Source organism: Gavialis gangeticus, unplaced genomic scaffold (genome assembly GCF_001723915.1).
Source record: "Gavialis gangeticus isolate Ggan-Ray unplaced genomic scaffold, GavGan_comp1, whole genome shotgun sequence".
Classification (NCBI taxonomy): domain Eukaryota; kingdom Metazoa; phylum Chordata; order Crocodylia; family Gavialidae; genus Gavialis; species Gavialis gangeticus.
Window position 1 is genome coordinate 42,213,313 of NW_017729030.1, and position 19,997 is coordinate 42,233,309.

The following is a 19,997-nucleotide window of genomic DNA, read 5'->3' on the forward strand; positions in this document are numbered from 1 at the left end:
ACAGACATTCAGTGCACATAAATCAATTTGAAAATTGCTGGAACCATTTTGAGATAAACCTGGTTGGATGTAGTATCAGACTTAATTGATTTGGGTCAAACCGTTTATGCAATGTTTGTCCCAGACCCCTTCCTGGTTTAAGTTAAACCAGAGTCCCCCAGCATCCCAGATGCTTTGCAACCCTGGGCGGGGCTCTGCTCTCTGCTCCAGCCCAGCAGGGCTGGCCCCACCCCTCTGCTCCCTGGCTGGAGCTCTGGCAGAGACTTCAGGTACAACAGCATCTGCCTGACTTCCTCCTGCCCCCCCCATTACTCCCTGCTCAAGCAGGGATTCCCTCCCCACCCTCTGTTCTGCCTTACACAGACACCTCTCAGCGTTAGCTAACATACCACATGCTAGCTACGGTCCATGCTGTGGGAGACAAGACAAAGGCAGACAGGACAGTGTCAGTTTAGGGCTTTTCGGAGCTAATCAACAGATAGCTGGTAATGTCCCTTCATTTCTTTCTTGGAAAAAGTTGTTTAAGAAGAGTTTGAACTAATGAGGGAGGCTTTCGTTTTGTTTGATGGGGTGATAAATGCTAACAACTCCCTGTGTAACTCCCTGCTGTGTAACTAAATGCTCTGTTATCAAAACCAGTGGGGGGGAGGGGGACCCCTCTCTAATCAAAGCATCCTGCTTGGGTCTGGCTATGCCCCCACACCCAGCTCAGCACTGTGGGAGGGAAGAGACGGCTGCTCTAGCACCCCCTGGTTTCTAGCCTGAGCCACTGCAGGCATGCGCCTGCAATTCTGGGATGTCTGTGTGGTTACAAACCTGTTCAACCTAGCCAGGTTAGTCAAATCTGCAAAGATTGAACCCATTCAGGCTCAGGCTTTTTGAATGTCTGTCCCTAGCTCTGGAGTCAGTCCATGTGTATGCTCTGTACACTGGCTCAGCCCTGCACACCTGATCTAGCCATGGAGCAACCCTGTGCACTGTCTCAACCTAGCCCTTGAGGTCTGAAATTGTGGGATGCTTTCCATTAAAGGTCTTGTGAGTTTCATTTAATGACCAAAATTCAGTAGAAGCTGTTTGCAACATGTGGCAGTGATTTCATAATTTTTTTTATCTCAAAAGAAAATGTAGAATGGCTCATGGAGTATATATACATAGCAGACACATGGGGCTACTTGCTTAATTTTATTAGACTACTTAGAAAAAAAAGAGTGTGTTTTTTTTTCCCCCCAGAAATAAAGTATTTTAGACTCAGGTATACTGTGCACCTTCTGAAGCTTGCCCAGATCCCTCAGCAACAGGTTCCTCATTTGCTGGGGATGCATCAGGCCTCTCTTGAGCTGAAAAGTCTATTTCTTCCTGCATATTCTCTAATTTCTCCTCATGAGCAGAAGCAGCTGCAACATCCAAGACACCACCAGCAGTTTCTATGAATAAAAGAGATAATTGTCTTTTCTGTTCATTTACCAGTATGAAGGAGAGGACCTGGGCCTCATTTCAACATGGTATTAAAAATATGTGCTGAATATTAAGTGTATGTTGTGGCCGTTAATGCAATTATTCAGATACCTAAAGTGCAGCATGTGCTAAAAGTCTGCAGGACTAAGGTTTATAATATTATCCATTATTGTACTTAAATCTTTGTACCCTTAAGACAAAGAATTACAGACACTGAAACTATTTTTCTAGTTAGCTGGCGTGTGTCCCTAAATGAAGGCGTGTGCTTTCTAAAAAGTATCCTCTTTGGACAGTCACTTTTACATTTACTTTTCCAGTTTCTTTTGTGTGTTGCACAATATCATTATGTAAACTTGGCAAGTGTAGAAGGTTCAATGTGAAATAGGTGCAATATAACAGACAGTTGTCTTATGAGTACACAGTTTAGTTCCATGTTGCCATATATTAGGGGTTATGAAGACGATATTAAGCAGTTTGGGTTTTCTTTGTTTTGTTTTTAAATATAAAACATCTTGTTAGATTAATTGGCTTGTGCGCTGCCAAAGTATGAGTGCCATATCTCTTCATGGCCTCCATTCCTTTGCCTCTTTAGGATTAAGTAAGCCATTTGCTTAAACAACTGCATATTATATATTATAACAAGACTGAGGGCAGTTTTACAATATGCAAAGTCATGTTACCAATAGTCACGTAAGGGAGATATTTTTCCCACTACTTCTAGAGTTAAATTTCATGTGCTTCTACCATCTTTTAGCATAAAGTCTCCCTCAACAATTCCTGTGCAAGTTAAATTGATAGTGTTTATTGTACTTTGGATTTGTTTCTATTATTAGGTGTACTGAGCACACTAGGGACCAAGAAGGCTCTTTATAAGTAGTACATAGACTATATGCTAACAGAACTGTTCTAGATCTAGTGACACCCAGGTTTTATTATTATTATGGCTTGCATGGAGTTAAATAGGACACATTCACTACATATATCATTTATTAGAATAGATTCACTTGACAGAATATTGTGTGGACAGTGAACTTCCAAACAGCAGTACAAAAATGAAAGAATTGTTGCTCTTCTGTTACAGAATGAGGATGCAAGAAAGAAGAAAAAATACAGTGCATTTAAAGCATGGAGCATGCTAAAATATTAAGTATTTTAATGGAATTTAGAATTGAATAGTGCATTAAGTTTATTTTTACCATTATGACTATAACTGTTGATTTAAGTCATGATTTTGAATTGATTATTTTTAGTTAAAATTAAGAAAATATTGCTTGTGATCTAAACTATTTTACTTGGATAACACTGTTTGGTTCAAACTGTCATTTTTATCTATTTAGTTTCTTTTAGTTTAGCTTGGCAGTAGACTCCAAAAAGATAAAAGCCGTTCTGGCAGTGAAAGACAGATGTAGCTTGGAAGCCTCTCCAAAGTATTGTGTTTATGACCGATTATAAGGCACCACACCCTTTTAAGTTATTCTAATTCATTCTCTTTTATATTCTTTTTATTGGTCTCAAAACAGATACAATAATGTTATGTCAAGGATCTAAAACTATACTGATGGTATTTTATTAAATTGCTTTTTTGGATAATACATTCTATTCCAAAGAATGATTCTCCATTTTCCAGTATTGTATTCACTTGCTTTTCCTTGTGCAAATTATATAACTGGATGTGATGGAGGCCACTGGAGATTGGATTTGACAAGTCCAGACAAAACGCTAAGTTGTCTGAAAAAAATTATCAGTAGCATTGGATTTGGAGTAGCACATAGTGCATATCTCTACAGATCAACAGAAAAAAGCTACTTTTGTCCATAACATAAATTACTTGCTTGCATGGTTGCATAAATCTATCCAAGAATCTATTGATGACAAGATGGTAGACAGCTGAAATAACACATTTTATAGCATTTCTTTTAGCAAACAACCAGAACACTTCAAATGTGAACTGAGTTCCACTCGCAATCTTTTCAGTAACCCCAGTCTGCAAAAACAGTAGTGTTAACATTTACACCCATCTATGGTGAACACGTTGCATTCATACAGAATACTTCAGGCCCTTTAGATATCTAGTGAATTAAGAATAAAGCCTTACAAATTGTCTAGCCTAATATATATGCAGACTCATTGCCATTACCCCAGACTGCAAAGGAACACATTTAGAGAAGTGCTACATTTGTTGGCAAACTCAACATAGTTTTGCCATTTCCTCTCTTTGCAGATTAGTCTCTGGCCTTCACATGAAATATTCTGTCATAGATTTTATTATTTGCATTTCCTAAATGGCCTTCATGTAATGTTTGAAGGACATGTTTCCTGAGCTTTTTTAGACTACCTCTTCTAGTGCCACACAGTAGGCAACCTCAATACATGTTTAACTAGTAAAGAAAAGGATGCAGGAAGAAGTCTGTTGGGAATAGGCCCAGCTATTCATTAGCTAGCACTGGATTATTTTAGTATCATGGTGTACCAGAATATTTGTTACCAGCAGGGATTCAGGTTGTGCCACGGAGGTCATACTGACCACCTTTAGTTCTGTTTCAGTCTCCTTATCTGTCACTACCAATGGAATAGACTGCCGCCAGAGGTGGTTCAGGCACCCACTTTGAACACCTTCAAGACACATTTGGATGTTTATCTTGCTGGGATCCTATGATCCCTGCTGACTTCCTGCCTCTGGGGCAGGGGGCTGGACTCGATGATCCTTTGGGGTCCCTTCCAGCCCAAATGTCCATGTTTATGAAACTATGACAAGAAACCTGCTTGTTTGTACATGAAACACCATAAATATATCACTTATTACTAGTATACCTTTCTTTAGGTTAAAAATATAAATTAGAGGTTGATGATCTGCAACCTGAGTAATTGTTTTCCCATGCAGACATTGGTGATGTTTAAACTCCCAGTCCCAAGACAAAGTTCAAACCTTCTATAAAGCTGCAAACAGTTACATTCTACAGAAGCAGGAGCACTAGAAACAAAGGCAAGAGATCTTCAGTATGACCTTGCATCACATGACATTACTATTACGATTCAAAGTGTGAAGGTATCACCAGCAGACTTTATTGACAAAGATACAATGTAGAGTACTGCCTATGGTGGTACTGATTCAGTGCATTCAGAGGATGTAACACTACTAGTACATCAGACAAGAATCTACAGTAATTGATACACATCTTTACTCGGTAGCAAAGGGATTTTATGACCTAGTACAAACGGACCGTACGCACAGAGCACAGCCCAACTATATACTAAATCATTTAAATCTGGGATTACGTCACCTCTTGAAAAGATCATAGTAAATTTACTATACAGCAAAGTTGATAGGTAGGATGTGTCCTGTATTTCTTTTCCTAGTCAGTTTAATTTTGGAGCAGTTATCTGCATAATGCAAACTGGTTTCTGCCACCAAGAGGCTAGATACTGTAATACCACCTACTCTAAGCTTCCAGCTTGGGAGAGCTGCTTGTACATCTATTCCTTACTCCTTAGTAGAGAGGACATTTGTTATGGAGTAGAATCCAGGATATATTACTCACTAGAAATTGTGTTGTGTACTTGCATCCTTTGTCTTGCAACGTATGTAAGTAACCATTAGTGGTATGGCAACAATCTATGACTGAAAGTTGGTACAAGTCATTTTTGCTTGTTTGCTTTAAGACCATACAACATAGTCTTGCAAGTACCTTTTGGAGGTCCTGAAGGTACTGTCTACTTCAGGGGTGAGCAAAATGTGGCCTGTGGGCTTGATGCAGCCTGCCAGGCCATTCTATCCAGCCTGTGGGGCCCCTAAAAAATTTAGAAAATTAATATTTATCTGCCCTGGGCTGCCTGTCATGTAGCCCTCAATGGCTTACCAAAACTCAGTAAGCGGCCCTCCGCCCAAAATAATTGACCGCCCCTGGTCTACTTGCTTTCATTACCAGTGTAGCACCTAAGTAATACCAAGTTCTGGAAACATCCTCTAATACCTGCTATATGGATTCCTGCCAAGTAGTGGGTGTGGATGCTATTGCAAACACTAATCCAGTCTTTGCATAGCAGTGTTGAACAGTCTTCATCCTCCAGCTGTAGATCAACTGGAGTAGATCAGGGGTGCTCAATCCCTGGTCTGTGAAAATGCTCATGGGTTGGGAGATTTGGTGGCAAGGGAATGGTGGCACTACTCCCCCACTGTCTGGGTAGGGTGGCTGGGGCCCAATCCTGGCATGCAGAGCAGGGGCAGAGAGGAGCCTCAGGGCCCAATTTCAGTGTGCACGAGTGGTGTAAGACTCTGTGACCCAATCCCAGCAGGCACAGGTTGTGTGGGGCCCAATTCAACATGCAGATCAGCTCTGTGCCATTCATCTGGCTCACAGGGCCAAAGGATAAAGCAACACTGGGCTGGATCAATCTTGGCTAAATCCTTAGCCTTAGCTCTTAAGGTAAATATATTCTCCAGTCCAAGCAAATGGTTCCAATGCCCATGTAGTACCAGATCAGTGGTAACTTTGACATAACCATTGACCAGACTGATAGCCCCCTTTTTCACAACTAACACTATCAGGGTATTCTATTTTTTCCAGTTAACCTTAGAAATCATTCTGAAAACCTGTAAGTGATACACTGTCCCTACACCAGATTCGGCCATAGGCTTTGCAAAATGTAGGAGTTCCTCCCCCTTTGAGCAGTTTTTGCCTTTGCATGTTTTAAACTTCCATTCCTACTCTAAAAGGCATCTTCTGTTGCATCCAAAAGTTCAGCTACTTTTGGTTGGGGCTGGAGTTCCTTTTTAAGCTTCTATGCATTTGGTGCTTTTGTCAGTTCAACTGCATTTCTCTCTCCACCATTTTCTGTCTGGTTATGGAGAACTCCTTTATTTTAAAAACACAGAGTTTAAACACCTGCTCTTTACAGAGCTAGGTCTTTCTGTTTGGAAAACAAGGTTTTCTTGTTTGTTTTCAGAGTACCAACGTTTTCTAATCATTAATTTTTATATGCAAGATTGGGTGTCTCTGTAGCTTCACAGCAGGAATCTAAAAAAATTAAATTTAGATCTTGTTCTTTTCACTTATAAATAAATCTAGACACTTATACTATTACTTGTAGAGTGCCTAAACTATTAGTACACTTCATATTGTCATCTTCAGGCTGATGAATTAAAAATCCTCCAGTTGGTGTAAGGTGAGGGTTATAATCTAGTTTCAGTATAGGCTTCAATTTCTACAAGCTTTATTTTTTGACAAGTAATTACTTGCACTGCAAGTCTCTTTTCCCACAGTCTAAAGTTCACAGTTGAAATACCATGCACTTCCTGCTTAATACGCACTGGGTTTGCTGCAGATATATAATGCTGTTGCTGTTCCCTGGCATCTTTAGCAGCCATCTCTGTTGACATAGCAATTTCTATTGTACGTTTTAGTCACATCAGCCTCAGTCCATAGACACGGGTTTACTTTGTTGTGTTTCATTTTGCATATGTCACAGTAAAGGATCCGTTAATGCATCAGAAAAAAAATGACAGTGCTGTTAACTTTCTTATTTTAGCCCCATATTTGGTAATCTTTTTACTTTCTCTTTCACATCTGTAAAAGGAAGTATTCTGCAATTCTCTCCTTTGGGGAGAGAAGATTGTGTAGCACTTCCACGAACTTAACAAGCTGCCTGTCTGAGGTTTAACAGGATTGTAACCCCACACAAGTTGTAAATTTTACATTTAGTTGAACCACACTTTTTCCCATCACTTATTTTATTAGCTATTATCATAGAATCATAGAGAATTAGGGTTGGAAGGGACCTTAGGAGGTCATCTAGTCCAACCCCCTGCTCAGAGCAGGACCACCCCCAACCAGATCATCCCAGCCAAGGCTTTGTCTAGCCAGGTCTTAAAAACCTCCAAGGATGGACAGTTCACAACCTCCCTGGAAAACCTGTTCCAATGCCTTGCTACTCTCCTAGCAAGAAAATCCTTCCTAATATCTAACCTAAACTTCCCTTGCTGCAACTTGAGACTGTTGCTCCTTGTTCTGTCACCTGCCACCACTGAGGACAGTCTAGCTCCATTATGTATTAATTATGTATTATTCCAGCACATTTGATGTGCTGACTAACTTTTATCCTATTCTTTTTGCAAAAGGACAGCCATTTTAGGAGGAAGTATATCTATCCAAGCATACTTTTATACATACTAATTATGTATTATTCCTGCCTTTTAATATAGTTGAACTAGTCTTGTATTATCAAATGAGTCCAGTTTCCCCACCACAAATCAGAAGACAACGTAATTTTTCCAGATGAGCAGGTCTTACAAGTCTAGTAGCTACAGTTTTCCTTTTACGGGGTCTCAACTCATACTCTCTTCATTGCATTCCCAGATTGGGATCCTGTCCCTGTTGTTAGTTGCGATCTCTTTGCACAAATGTTGCATGACCTCTGGGCCAAGTTGGTCCTACTAAAAGCCTTTTTTAAATCACTAATACCATATATAAAGCTTATCTGCATATACACTCCACTGAGTTCCACATGCTTTTTACATGCAGAAAGCCACATGAGCATCAAGCCATTGGCGGGACATTCCCACCGATCAGGTGGGGGTGGAGGAGAGGCTACCCTGTGAGTAACACATACATACATATACACACACACATTCCAAGACTTGGAACCGGCTGCTGCCAGAGGTGGTGCAAGCACCTACTCTGGATTCCTTTAAGAGTCAATCAGACATTTATCTTGCTGGGATCCTGTGACCCCAGCTGACTTCCTGCCCCTGGGGCAGGGGGCTGAACTTGATGATCTTCCAAGGTCCCTTCCAGCCCTAATGTCTATGAAATCTACACACACACACACACCACACACACACACACACACACACACGTAGATTTATATTTAATATCCAAGTAGATTTACATTTTGATTGAGTTTAAGGTTATAAAACACTTGCTGAAACTTAGGTTAGAATTTTATTATAACAGTTAACTGTATCCTGAGAGAGGAATAGAACTGTATAAATATTGCCTATAATCCTTATTATTGTAAATATCATGTGTGTGTGGTTTTCTTTTCACCTTTTTCTCATTTATATTGTCATATTAATAAACTTGTATATAGTTTAGTTATAGTGTGTGTTGGTCTGGTTATCTATAGGGGAAGGAGGAAACTGCATGCTGCCAGCAGTTTTCCCACACAGCACACCTGCCCCGCTAGTATCTTTCTTCAATTGGAGAAGGGAGTACACAACCAGGTACACCTGAGTTACAAAATAAACTAAAGTAGTGAACACAGTTACTTCTTCTAAAAGAAAATGTAAAAATATCATCACGAGTCCCAGAGTGCAGGCGGTCGTCGCACTTAAAGTGGGTTACATTCCTGGAAAAGGCGCTGTATGTCGAACTGATCTAAGTCGAATCTCATTTTCCCTTAGAAACAGTGTTATAATAGAGGGTTATGTTCCTTGATTTCTATAAAAAGTTGGGTAATGTTTCTTATCAAGGAACATAACCCCCTATTAAAACGTTGTTTCTATGGGAAAATCAGATTCAACTTACTGCATTGCACTTTAGAAAGCTTTTAAATCAACTATTTAATCAACTAAAAATTATATACGCTGTACAAAGGTTTCTAAAGTGTAACGCAGTAAATAAGGGAGGCACCAGGGCTGGCGTGGGACACTTACCAAAGGTAAGGTCCTCAGTCCTCATGCGGGGCAGCCAGCAGCTCCTCCCCGAGGTAAGGCGAGGCAAGGGTGGAGACGGGGGCTGGCACAAGCTCGTCTAGCTCTGGGGAACTGCTCCGCAGGCTCCGCCAGCTCTGGGCAACTGCTCTGCTCCCCAGCCCCAATGCCATGTGCTCTGCTCCCCAGCCCCAGAGGCATGGCAAGGTAGGGATGGGGGCTGGGAACTGCTCTGCCGGCTCCAGGGAACTGCTCTGCTCCCCAGCCCTGATGCCATGTGCCTCCTCACTCCCCGAGGTGATGCGGGGGTGCAGAGCAGTTCCCTGGAGCCAGCGGAGCCTGTGCCAGCCCCCAGACCCGATCCCCACCTTGCCATGCCTCTGGGAGTGATGAGGCACATGGCATTGGGGCTGGGAAGCAGAGCAGTTCCCTGGTGCCAGTCCCAGCCCCAGGCCCCGTCCCCATCTCGCCTCTGGGAGCACATGGCCTCAGGGAGGAGCTGCTGCCTGAACTTACCTCCAGTAAGTGTCCCACGCCGGCCCCAGTGCCTCCGCCGTTGCCTGCCATAAGTGTGAGGATCAGCACCATAAGTAATAACAGGGGTGTAAAATGCAGAGCACTGCAAATGCGGATCACTACAAGTGGAGCCGCCGTAAGTCAAGGGCTACCTGTACAGAACGTACTCATCCCAGAGTACTTACCAAGGTAAAATATGCCACCAATGAAGGAAAAGAGAACATCTAGTTAAAACAGCACTGTAAAAAGATACTCCCAGATTCACAGAAGTTTAGGGCTGGAAGGGACCTCGTAAGATCATTGGGTCCACTCCCCTGCTCTAGCAAGGAAAGCCTGCTGGGGTCAAATAACCCCAGCAAGGCGCATGTCCAGTCTCTTTTTAAAGATCTCTAGGGTGCCTGTACCACCCCTGCTGAGAGTCTATTCCAGAGTCTGGTCACATGAACCATGAAGAAATTTTTCCTTACATCCAGTCTGAAACCTTGTCCTAGGAGGTTATGACCATTGTTCCTGGTTTTCCCCTGGGGTGCTTTGGCAAACAGTTGTTTACCCTAGCCCCAGGTATATTTGTAAGCTGCCACCAAATTTCCCCAAAATCTTCCCTTTTCTAGGTCGAACAGTTCCATATCTGTCAGCCTTTCCTCATATGGCTTTCTCTTCAGGCCTCTAATCATAACAGTGGATCTTCTCTGGACTCTCTCAAGCTTCTCCACATCCTTCTTAGTGGTGCCCAAAACTGGGTGCAGTACTCCAGCTGCAGCCTCACCAATGCCGATTACAGCTGGAGAATAACTTCCTTAGTTTTGCTCAAGATGCATTGGTTGATGCATGCCAGTGTATTCTTTGCTCTGCTACCTTTAGCATCACACTGGTTGCCAGGTCAACACAGATCCATCTATTAGTACTCTTTGGGTCCAACCCCACAGCTAGTTTACTACACAACTGACCATTGAATTGTTAAGCCCGTAGTCCCCTAGTTTTACCTTGAGAGCCTCATGGGACACCAAGTCAAAGGCCTTCCTGAAGTCCAAGTAAATGACATCAACCTCATCTCCCTTATTCAGGTGGCAAGTAACCTGGTCATAGAAAGAGATGAGGTTAGTCAGACGTGACAAAACCGTGCTGGCTGTTGTTCAGAATTTTGCCTTCTACTAGCTTATCACATATCGACTCCTTGAGAAATTGTTTGAGAGTTTTTTCTGGGATTGAGGTCAGACTGATTTGCCTGTAGTTCCCTGGGTCCTCTCTCTTCCCTTTCTTGAAGATGGGCACAACACTGGCCCTCTTCCAGTCTTTTGGGACCTCTTCTGAGTGTCACGAATTCTCAAAGAGGCTCGCCAGTCATCGCAGGATCGCTTCGGCTAGTTTGTTCAGCACCCTCGGATGAAGTTCATCTGGTCCTGCTGACTTACAGATATCCAACCTCTCTAGCAGTTCTTTCATCAACTCTACATTGACTGTTGGTAGGTGATCATCCCTACTGTGGCTATTCTGTGTCATATTTGCATTTGACAGGTTATCACTCTTAGACTGGTGGAATACAGATGTAAAGTACTCGTTCAGGAGTTCAGTTTTCTCCTTGGGGTCAGTGATCAGATGTCCAGATGCATTGAGCAGTGGTCCCATGTTTCCAATGGTTTTCCTCCCATTAGCTGTGTAACTAGAGAAGGACTTCTTATTGTTCCTGATTTTGGTTGCTAACTTGAATTCAGTCACCTCTGCTTTTCTAATCTGCCTCCTACAGGTGGGGGCCAATCTTATGTAGTTCTTTGTGGGGCCTATTTGTAGCTTCTGTTGTTAGTAAGCCTCCCTTTTCTTTTTCATAAGATCTGTGACTTCCCTATTGAGCCGAGATGGCCTTATGGCCCCTATGTCACCTTTTTTGCATACAGGTATGGACAACTTCTGTGCACCGAGGATCGTGTCCTTGAGGAATGACCACTCTTCATCCAGACTCTTTCCCTGCAGTCCATGATCCCATAGGGCATTGCTCACTGAAGTCCTTAGCTTATTGAAGTCAGCTTTCTTAAAGTCAAGAATTTGTACCTTATTGACAGATTTCCCAGCCCTATAGCAGACAGTGAAAGTGATAGTGTCATTGTCAGTGTCACTTAGGTTACCCGCTATCATCAGATCATTCACCAGTTCATTCCCCTTAGCCAAAACTAAAACTAGGAGCGCATTTCCTCTGCTTGGCCTGTATACTTCCTCAGACAGGTAGAGTTTGTCAATACAAGTCAGGAATCCATCCGGCCAGTCAGATCTGGCTGAGTGTTCTTCCCAGGAGATGTCTGGGTAGTTAATGTTGCCCATGACAACCCTATCCCATGCTCTCACAGCCTCTTCCAGTTCTCTGGAGAATTCCAGATCTAGCTCCTCATTTTAATTCAGAGGTCTGTAATATATTCCTCCAGTTAGGTTTCTTTCACTGTGTCGCCCCTGTACCTTGACCCAGAGGGTCTCAAGCCTCCCTTCCTTAATACCAATTTCAGGTTCCAAGGAGGTTTACTGCTCCTTTACATATAGAAGTACACCTCCACCCTTTTTCTCTATGTGATCCATACTATGCAGGATGTGGCCCTCTATAGCTACGGTCCAATCATGGATAGAGTCCCACCAGGACTCTGTTATTTCTATGATATTGTAGTCCCTGCTGGAAAGTAGGGGGAGGGCAGTTCCTCCTGTTTGTTCTCCACACTTCTGGCATTTGTGTTTAGGCATTTGAGCCCTCCACTGGAGGTCCCCGGTTTCCTGCCACATCGAGGAAGCTCCATTCCCTCAGCTCATGCTGTAGTGTCCTTCTTGTTGTCTCCTGTTGTAATGGTTTGTTGGCCCCCGGACGTGTTCCATTCGTTGTCCCCCCCCCATCCTCCAGGAATCTCAGTTTAAAGCCCTGTCTAGGAGGTCTGCCATCCCTGCCAAGAAAAGTGCCTTCCCCTTCGGCATGAGGTGGATACTGTCCCTTCTCAGAAGACCTCCGTCTCTAAAGTGTATGCTGTGGTCAAGGAAGCCAAAACTCTCTCAGTCGCACCATCATCGGAGCCTTCAGTTCACCTCTTCAATACATCCATCTCTCCTAGGCTTATAGCCCACAACCGAAAGGATGGAGGAGAAAACTACCTGTGCCCTCAATTCCTTAAGCCCCATAATTCTTGTAGTTAAAAAATATTGATGATGATATTTTAAGTCACTGCTGTAAGCTTTAGTGCAACTCTTCAGTAATATCAGTTGAAGGCCAGAAATGACAGAAAAAAGTAACGGAGAAGGAAAATACTTGAACTTGTTAAGAAAGCTACAACTTTCTTTCACATTAAACTGTACTTAAAAAGAAAGAGGAGAGATACAAATGAAGCACCTTATCTGGGGGAAAAATATGTTCCTTCTTTCTTCCCTCTAATTAAAATGGTAGTTGCAGAGGAGCTTGTCATAGTTGATTGTATCAAAACGTTGCTAAATCATTGGAAGTAAAAATAAGGCTACCTGAATTCAGAGTTTTTAGCATATTGTAAGTGTTCATGGATTCTGCCTAAGCATCTGCCCACCAACTGATGATGTTTTTAAGTCTTTGGGAGCTGTTTTGGCAAGCATGCCATAAATTAGACCCACACCCTCCCTAAGTGCCATTCAAATCCCTTTCCTCCGCCCGATCAGCTGCTCTGCTTCCTGCTCCCTACTCTATGCTCCATGCCCAAACTCTTGGTCTACTTTCTACTCACTGCCCCAATTTGTTGTATGCCACATACAGAGGCTGCCCTTGACATTTGTGGTATTCATGCTGAAGATTGGCCACCCCTGTATTAGGCGATTTGAACTGGTTCAATGAAATTTTAAGAGTTTCTTTGCTTTGTTAGCAACAAGCTATAATGGTTCATAAGAGAACAGTAGGCCTAATTTGGTTATTGTGGTCTCATGTCCTGCTTACATGAATTTAAACTTTTCATTTTAGGTTTTTTTAATGTCTACACAGACAGATTATAGGTAACTCAAGAAACCCAGTGTGCTTCCATCTTGCCACTTGCATCTAAACTACAAGTTCTTTGTACTAATACTTGTAAATTCTTCCTATTTAGAAGAGTCAAAGGTCTTCCCAAGCCTACATGGCCCATGCTAGCATGGTTAGGGCACTACTGACTACTGTAGCCAAGGTACCTGAGAAAGCAATGTGGTTAGCCTCACTTGTTGCCCACCTTTCACTGTCCAAAGATCTGGTATTGATCGACAATGGGGCTATGTACAGACAGCCTTCGGCACAAGTCCAAAATCAGGCTCTAGAGCTGCAGGATTCTTAACCACTCTGTTGTTGAACCACTTTAAAAAGGTAGAAAAGGTGCAATCATAAAACTGAAAGCAAATGTTTAGGTTGGAAATAAATCTAAGAATATGGAGGAGAAAGGATTCTCCCACTCTCAAAATACGTTATACTTATTTAATGTCTAAAAATCAAGAGTTATTTCTATTAAAATGATTGCAATTCTTCACTTAGAGCCACATCTTCCATGAACCATCAGCTAATTTGTCAGGCAAAAGAAGACTGGTCTCTCTAATACAGAACGTTGTTTTCAAATATTTCTGAACAGATTATTTGCATAACTTTTTGAAGCTAAAATAATACAAGTTGACCTGCATAATACAGCTGGAATTTGCCTGAAGCTATACTACTCATGTGAACAAAAGCTGGAGTGCAATGTAATATTTTTTTTGTTTTAAACTATCTGTAGTTTAGCCAATGCTACACAAGTAATTCTAAAGAAAAATATTCTCAAAAGAAACATTGGGTGGTAGGAAGGGTGCATGCAGAAGGAAATACTGTATTTAGAACACTTTGCAACTGAAAGTTTTTTATTTTACTAGGACATTACAAAAATATTAGCCTACGCTTCTCATGTTTGAACTAGGAGTTAACCAAATGTATTATGGGATTGAAGCCTTCTAGATAAATTCTCTTTCTGAAGGACTATAGCGTATCAGTTTACAGTGCAAGCCAAAGGACAGAGAAATGCCTTACTGTGCCCTGTTAAAGGGGAAGAAAATATTTGAGCACTCTTTATGCCATGAAGGGTTGCAAATCTGATGGCAGTCAATATTTTAGAATGAACTTTTGGTCCACCTTTTTTTTTAATTATATCTCTTGTGCAAGAGACTGACAACAGAGAACTCCTTTCTCTTTGTACTACAGGTCTAGTTCAATACACAGGGCAGGGATGTAAGCTTTCCCATCACCCCTATAGCAACAACTACATATGAGATTTCACAGGTAACTTAGCTTTCTTCTGCATAACTTAGGGGGCCAGCTGTAAAAGTTGGTAACTCCTGCTAGCATGACTGAATGTACTGGGCTTCAAATTAATGGGAGATGCAGGAAACCATGAATCTTATTAACATAAGCTTACATTTCCTAGTTTCTCTGAAGTTATCATTTTACTAGACAGTTCCTTCTGTCATTATCAAAATATCTGCTCTGATAGAAACCCTTGGGTTTGCTAAGGCTTGATTGTATTAAAAGTGAAATCTTTTTGTGGGTCAGAATCTAAGTGGAATTTAGGCACCACAATCTAATGGTACAATCCTTAACACCTTACTTAGTCCCTTAGGTGCTTAAGTTTTCACTAGTAAAGTTCATTAGGCTCCTGAAGTTCTGCTTCTGCATATGCCCAGAACTGCCACTTTCTTGGTAAGAGTGAGCATCTCAGCCGCCAAAAAATCCTCAAATAAGATGTCCCCTCAGACGGATGCAATCCTCCTGTGTGGATCTAGGGAAGCTGCTCTGAACATTATTTTGCCTGAAATACTCCAGGTTTCACATTATGAGTGGAGGGGCCAAAAAACTCCAGCCCCAGTATCCCCAAACTTTGGATGTAGTTGAAGCTTTGTAAGTCCCTTCCGTCCTTATTCTTATTATAGCTCATGCATAACAGGAAATTAAAAATAAAATTGGCATGTCACTCATTTAATAACTTAACCTGAACAGAGTGCTCAAGCAGTGCCCAAGGGTTTGAAGGAAGTGAAATAGATTGAAGAAGGGTTGGGATTCCTGATTATGTATGCCATTATGATCAGAGAGTGTGCCAGTCTCTTTTTTCACAACATATCTACAAGCACACATTGCAGAAGAAAACAGAAAAATACTCCAGCCCAGAGATGTTAAACTGTTAAGAGTTATGAAGTACAAGCAAGCAAAACAACAAGAAATTCATTTCTTTTTTACAGAAAATATCTTATAAACTAAATGCAACTGGCTTCTAAGCAAAGTACCTTGTAGGACATTAGTTCCTACACAAACACAGACCTCCTTAATTCATAGCAATGACTAAAGGACCATATTTACTGAAATCTAAGTCAACCCTGAATTTAAGATGACCCTCCCATAATTAGAATCTTTACATGGAAAACATATACATTGGTTATAATTTTCCAGGTATAGAACCTAATTACTGGAAAGTTGTCTTAAATGTGTCTTATCCACTCTCCTCCCTACTGCTATAGTAAGGAAAACAGTGGCTGGGGGGAGCAAGGGGGGCAGGTGGCTTCCTTGCCCTCTTCCCCCCTCCCCTCCCCCTGCACTTGCAGCCTTACTGCCACTGGCACCCTCCCACCCCCAGGTGCATTTAACAAAAATACACTACTAGCCATTACAAAGCTGGTTACATGGAAAATGTACATGTGCAAGGGATCAAGAAGGCTTTGGTGTTGTTTTTAACAATACTTCATATGCCGCCAAGATGTTAATATTCTACAGGCAGCTGTTGTACACAATATACATGAAATAAAGCACCAAATCATACTAATAAGTAATTATATGTAATCATACTACTGTAATTGCATGTTACAGTAGCTCTTGTGCCATGGTGAAAAAAAATCCTTCACTGCAAGGAGAAACATAGGCCAGAAGTAACAATTACTCCAATTATTTACAAGAATTGGCATGGGATTCTCAATGTACATTTGAACGAGCACCAGAGAATGGAAGGGAACCCATTTTGGCGTAGTCAAATGAGAGAATCAGTAACATTGCCTGAACACTGTATTGTAATAACACTCTTAAATAATGTATTAGTTCATCCCCTATTTACTGTAAGGTACATGAACAGAGTTTGGGTTCATCCAAAAGAAAACTGTTTTGTGTAATTTAAACATTAACACTGTCCCAGGCCCAATCTTACTAGCCGAGGTGATCTCTTTTTATTATTTTTATCCAGGATAATGAAACTGCAAATGATCCTTTACTTTGTAGGATTTTAAAAATGATTTGTCTCAATATTATTTTGGAACATCAAATTTGTTATTAATTTTAAATGCAGGTTCATCACCATCGAGTGTGTTTGCTTTTACTTTCACTGCCTATTCATGTTCTATTAAAATATAAATACCATTGAAACTATGCAAATCATTACACCACGGTCACATTACCTCTCTAACCTTAAGAGTTCTTAGCTTTCTCCCCACCCCAATTGTTCCCAATGCATGTGTTTGTATTTTATTGTTGCATGTAGTATTTTATTGTGTCACTGTGTCATTTATTCTTTACTTTCACTATCTTCCAAGTGGGAGTGACTTCAGTATTACAACACTAGCTCCTGTTCAGAATTGAATCAAACATTTTTTCTTTAAAAAATGCCTTCCCTGAGGTTATCACAAGGGTTCTAAACTTCATATTACTGGAGTTATTGTATAGTAGTGGCTTAATAAAGCGGCGATTAGTGCATCCAATATGGACTGAGGATGAAGAGAAACAGCAGGAAACAGAAGAGGGCCAAAAAAACATGGATAAATACTTGCTCTTGTGATCTTTTATTTGTATGACAGAACATCTGCAGGCCGCAACTGAGACTGGGGTACCACTGTGCTCAGTTTATAAACACACAGCCAGTTTCTGAGAAGCTCATGATCTACATCAGGGGTGTCAAAGATCCAGTCCATGGGCTGGATCTAGTCCACAAAGCCATATCTTCCAACCCCTGGCGCTGGCCCCAAATGGGACCAGTCCAGGATACCCCTCCCTTTCCTAACATGCTGGATCCAGCACCCACAGTACCCACTCCAGCCAATGCAGGATTTAAGCCAGACATGGGGAGGAGAGCTCTGCAGGTCCCCAACATCCGAGATCTGGTGCCCACTCCAGGCAGTCTGGAATTCATGCTACACACAGCATCCCCCCCAAACTGTATGGTGTGGGCACTGAGTACAGCTCACATCCCAATCCAGCCAGAATTGGTGCAACGTGCAGTGCTGCATGCACTGGATGTGGCTTGCAGTGGGAGAAGGAGCAGCATAGGTGGGTGTTGTGGGCTTGCTCTGGCCTGCAGGGCCAGCCCTTCCCAGTTCCTTAAACCTGTGGACCAGTCCCATGCCATTCTCTGGCCCATGAGGCCAAATCAGTTTGACACCCTGATCTACAATAGTCAGAAGAGAAAATAAAGGGAAGTGACTTACTCAAAACCAGACATCAAGTCAGTGGGAGGATCAGGAACATCATCCTCAGCCTCTCAGATCCCAGCCTGAGACTAGTCTGTATTTTACCACAATGTCTAGTACTGAAGAGCTTTCCCCTTCCCAAGCCACATGTTCATGTAATCTGCTTAGAAAGATATACATTCAATCTAATGAGTTGATTCAGAAGTTTAAGATGTACTCAGATACATATACATATTTCTGTTAACTAGTATATTTCAATTAGTTCTCAAAATATCATTTATCCTCCCATTATTATGATAAACATTCAAAACGGGGGTGGATATGTACTATTTCACAGCAAATGAAACAAAATAATTGACATCCTATTCTGTTTAGTTGTTTTGTGCCACCATGTTACAAGATTCAGCAAAAATTATTTGCAAAAAAACCTCAAAACAAAACCAACCCCCCCTCCAAAAAAACCCCAAAACAAACAAACAAACCACTAGCGACTCACTTGGCCAGTGCTGTTTAGACGGATTGCTTCTGTACACAGGACTACTGGCACTATAGCAGACATGTTTTGAATGGAGTCAAGAGAACTATTTAACAGAGAAAAGACTGGCACATTCACATGCTAATCCCATCTATTTATTCTCTCTAAACCTATCCATGACAAGGCAGTACTTCAAACATGCTTTAATATTTGCAAGATCAAAACAATGTTGTTTTCATTATTTAATGTATTGCTCTAGAACTCAAAAGAGTTACTAAAGTGTAGCCAATGGTAAATGCTTTTGCTGTTGCAGTCATTAGCTTCACCACTGCACTGCATAGAAAACTATGGTGGGGACAGACAGCAAGAAAAACGTAGTCAAGTTGTATTGGGCAATATTAGGCAAGGATGTCCAGCCCCTTTTACCCTGAAAAAGGGGCTAGACCAACTGACCTTATGAGGTCCCTTCCAGCCAGATGCCAGACCTTCCTGTGAATCTAGGATACTAGTTTATCATTAACCAGCACTTAAATTGGAAGGAAACGCAATTGTAATCCACCTACCTGTATCATAAATTCAGGTTTTTCACTCTTGTTTTCAGGCAGCAGGAATAAGAAACGGGGGTATAATAGAGACAGACAGACAAGACAGACTAGTTCAAGCACTTGGAAGCAAGCCAAAGCCTATAGCTGGTGACCATATTGAAATTTAGGACAATCACTTTTCAAATAAAAGCTAACACTGACCAGTCTTAACAGGTAGTTTCAGACTGAAATGTTTAGCTTTTATAATTTAGCTTCACTACTTTTCCTGGTTCTTGAAGGTATTTATTTAAGCATTTTCTGCCACATTTTGCCCTCCTATTTGACCTTGAATGAATAGCTGTCAGAACAAGTCAGAGTTGCCAACATCAGTTATTTGAATGGGAATGGATGGAAAAGACTTAAACAAAGGATTATGATTTCACTGCAGCATAAGGGAGTTAGGTTAAGAGCTCTTGTTCACACAGAAATGTCACCAAAAGCAGAAAAATTAACTAAAAATATAAAGTACTAATACATTGTATTAGTAATTTTTATTCCACTGTCAAAGACATTCAAGTGCATGCTTTTAGTTATCTAAGTTATTCTCCAAGGCACGCACAGTTTGCTTACATGTTTTATAGTTCTTACGCTCATTTTTGTCAGCATAAAAGTCAGGACTTTATAACAAATACTTAGAGATTTGAAAAAGAGTGCTGGATAGTAGCACATATGTTTTCTTTATACCACAACCATAAAAATAGCATAAAATGCATAAAAATAGCATATTTATATAATGTACATGAATCAGTCAAAAAGTCATGATACTAGACAGAAAATGTAGCCACAGCCGCTTAAAGGTATAGCTGTCTGCCCTAAATCTACAGAAGAATAAATTATGTAAAAGAAACAGGGTCAAAGTAAAAAATATGTAGTAACTAATGCCAGTTCTGAATCAGCAAAATGTGTT

General features: G+C 41.3%; 1 protein-coding gene across 3 annotated transcripts in view; it reads right to left on the reverse strand.

Moving 5' to 3' along the window:
• Positions 1–19,997, reverse strand: part of NDUFC1 (NADH:ubiquinone oxidoreductase subunit C1) — a 63,680-nt gene that overhangs the window by 12,068 nt on the left and 31,615 nt on the right. For 2 of the 3 annotated variants that reach the window (XM_019522103.1, XM_019522104.1), the window contains one exon: positions 1,266–1,424. In XM_019522103.1, coding sequence (XP_019377648.1) covers positions 1,266–1,424 — 159 coding nt within the window. Of the gene's footprint in view, positions 1–1,265; positions 1,425–14,568; positions 14,631–19,997 lie in introns of those variants that run through there. The other variant, XM_019522105.1, reaches the window with a different exon arrangement.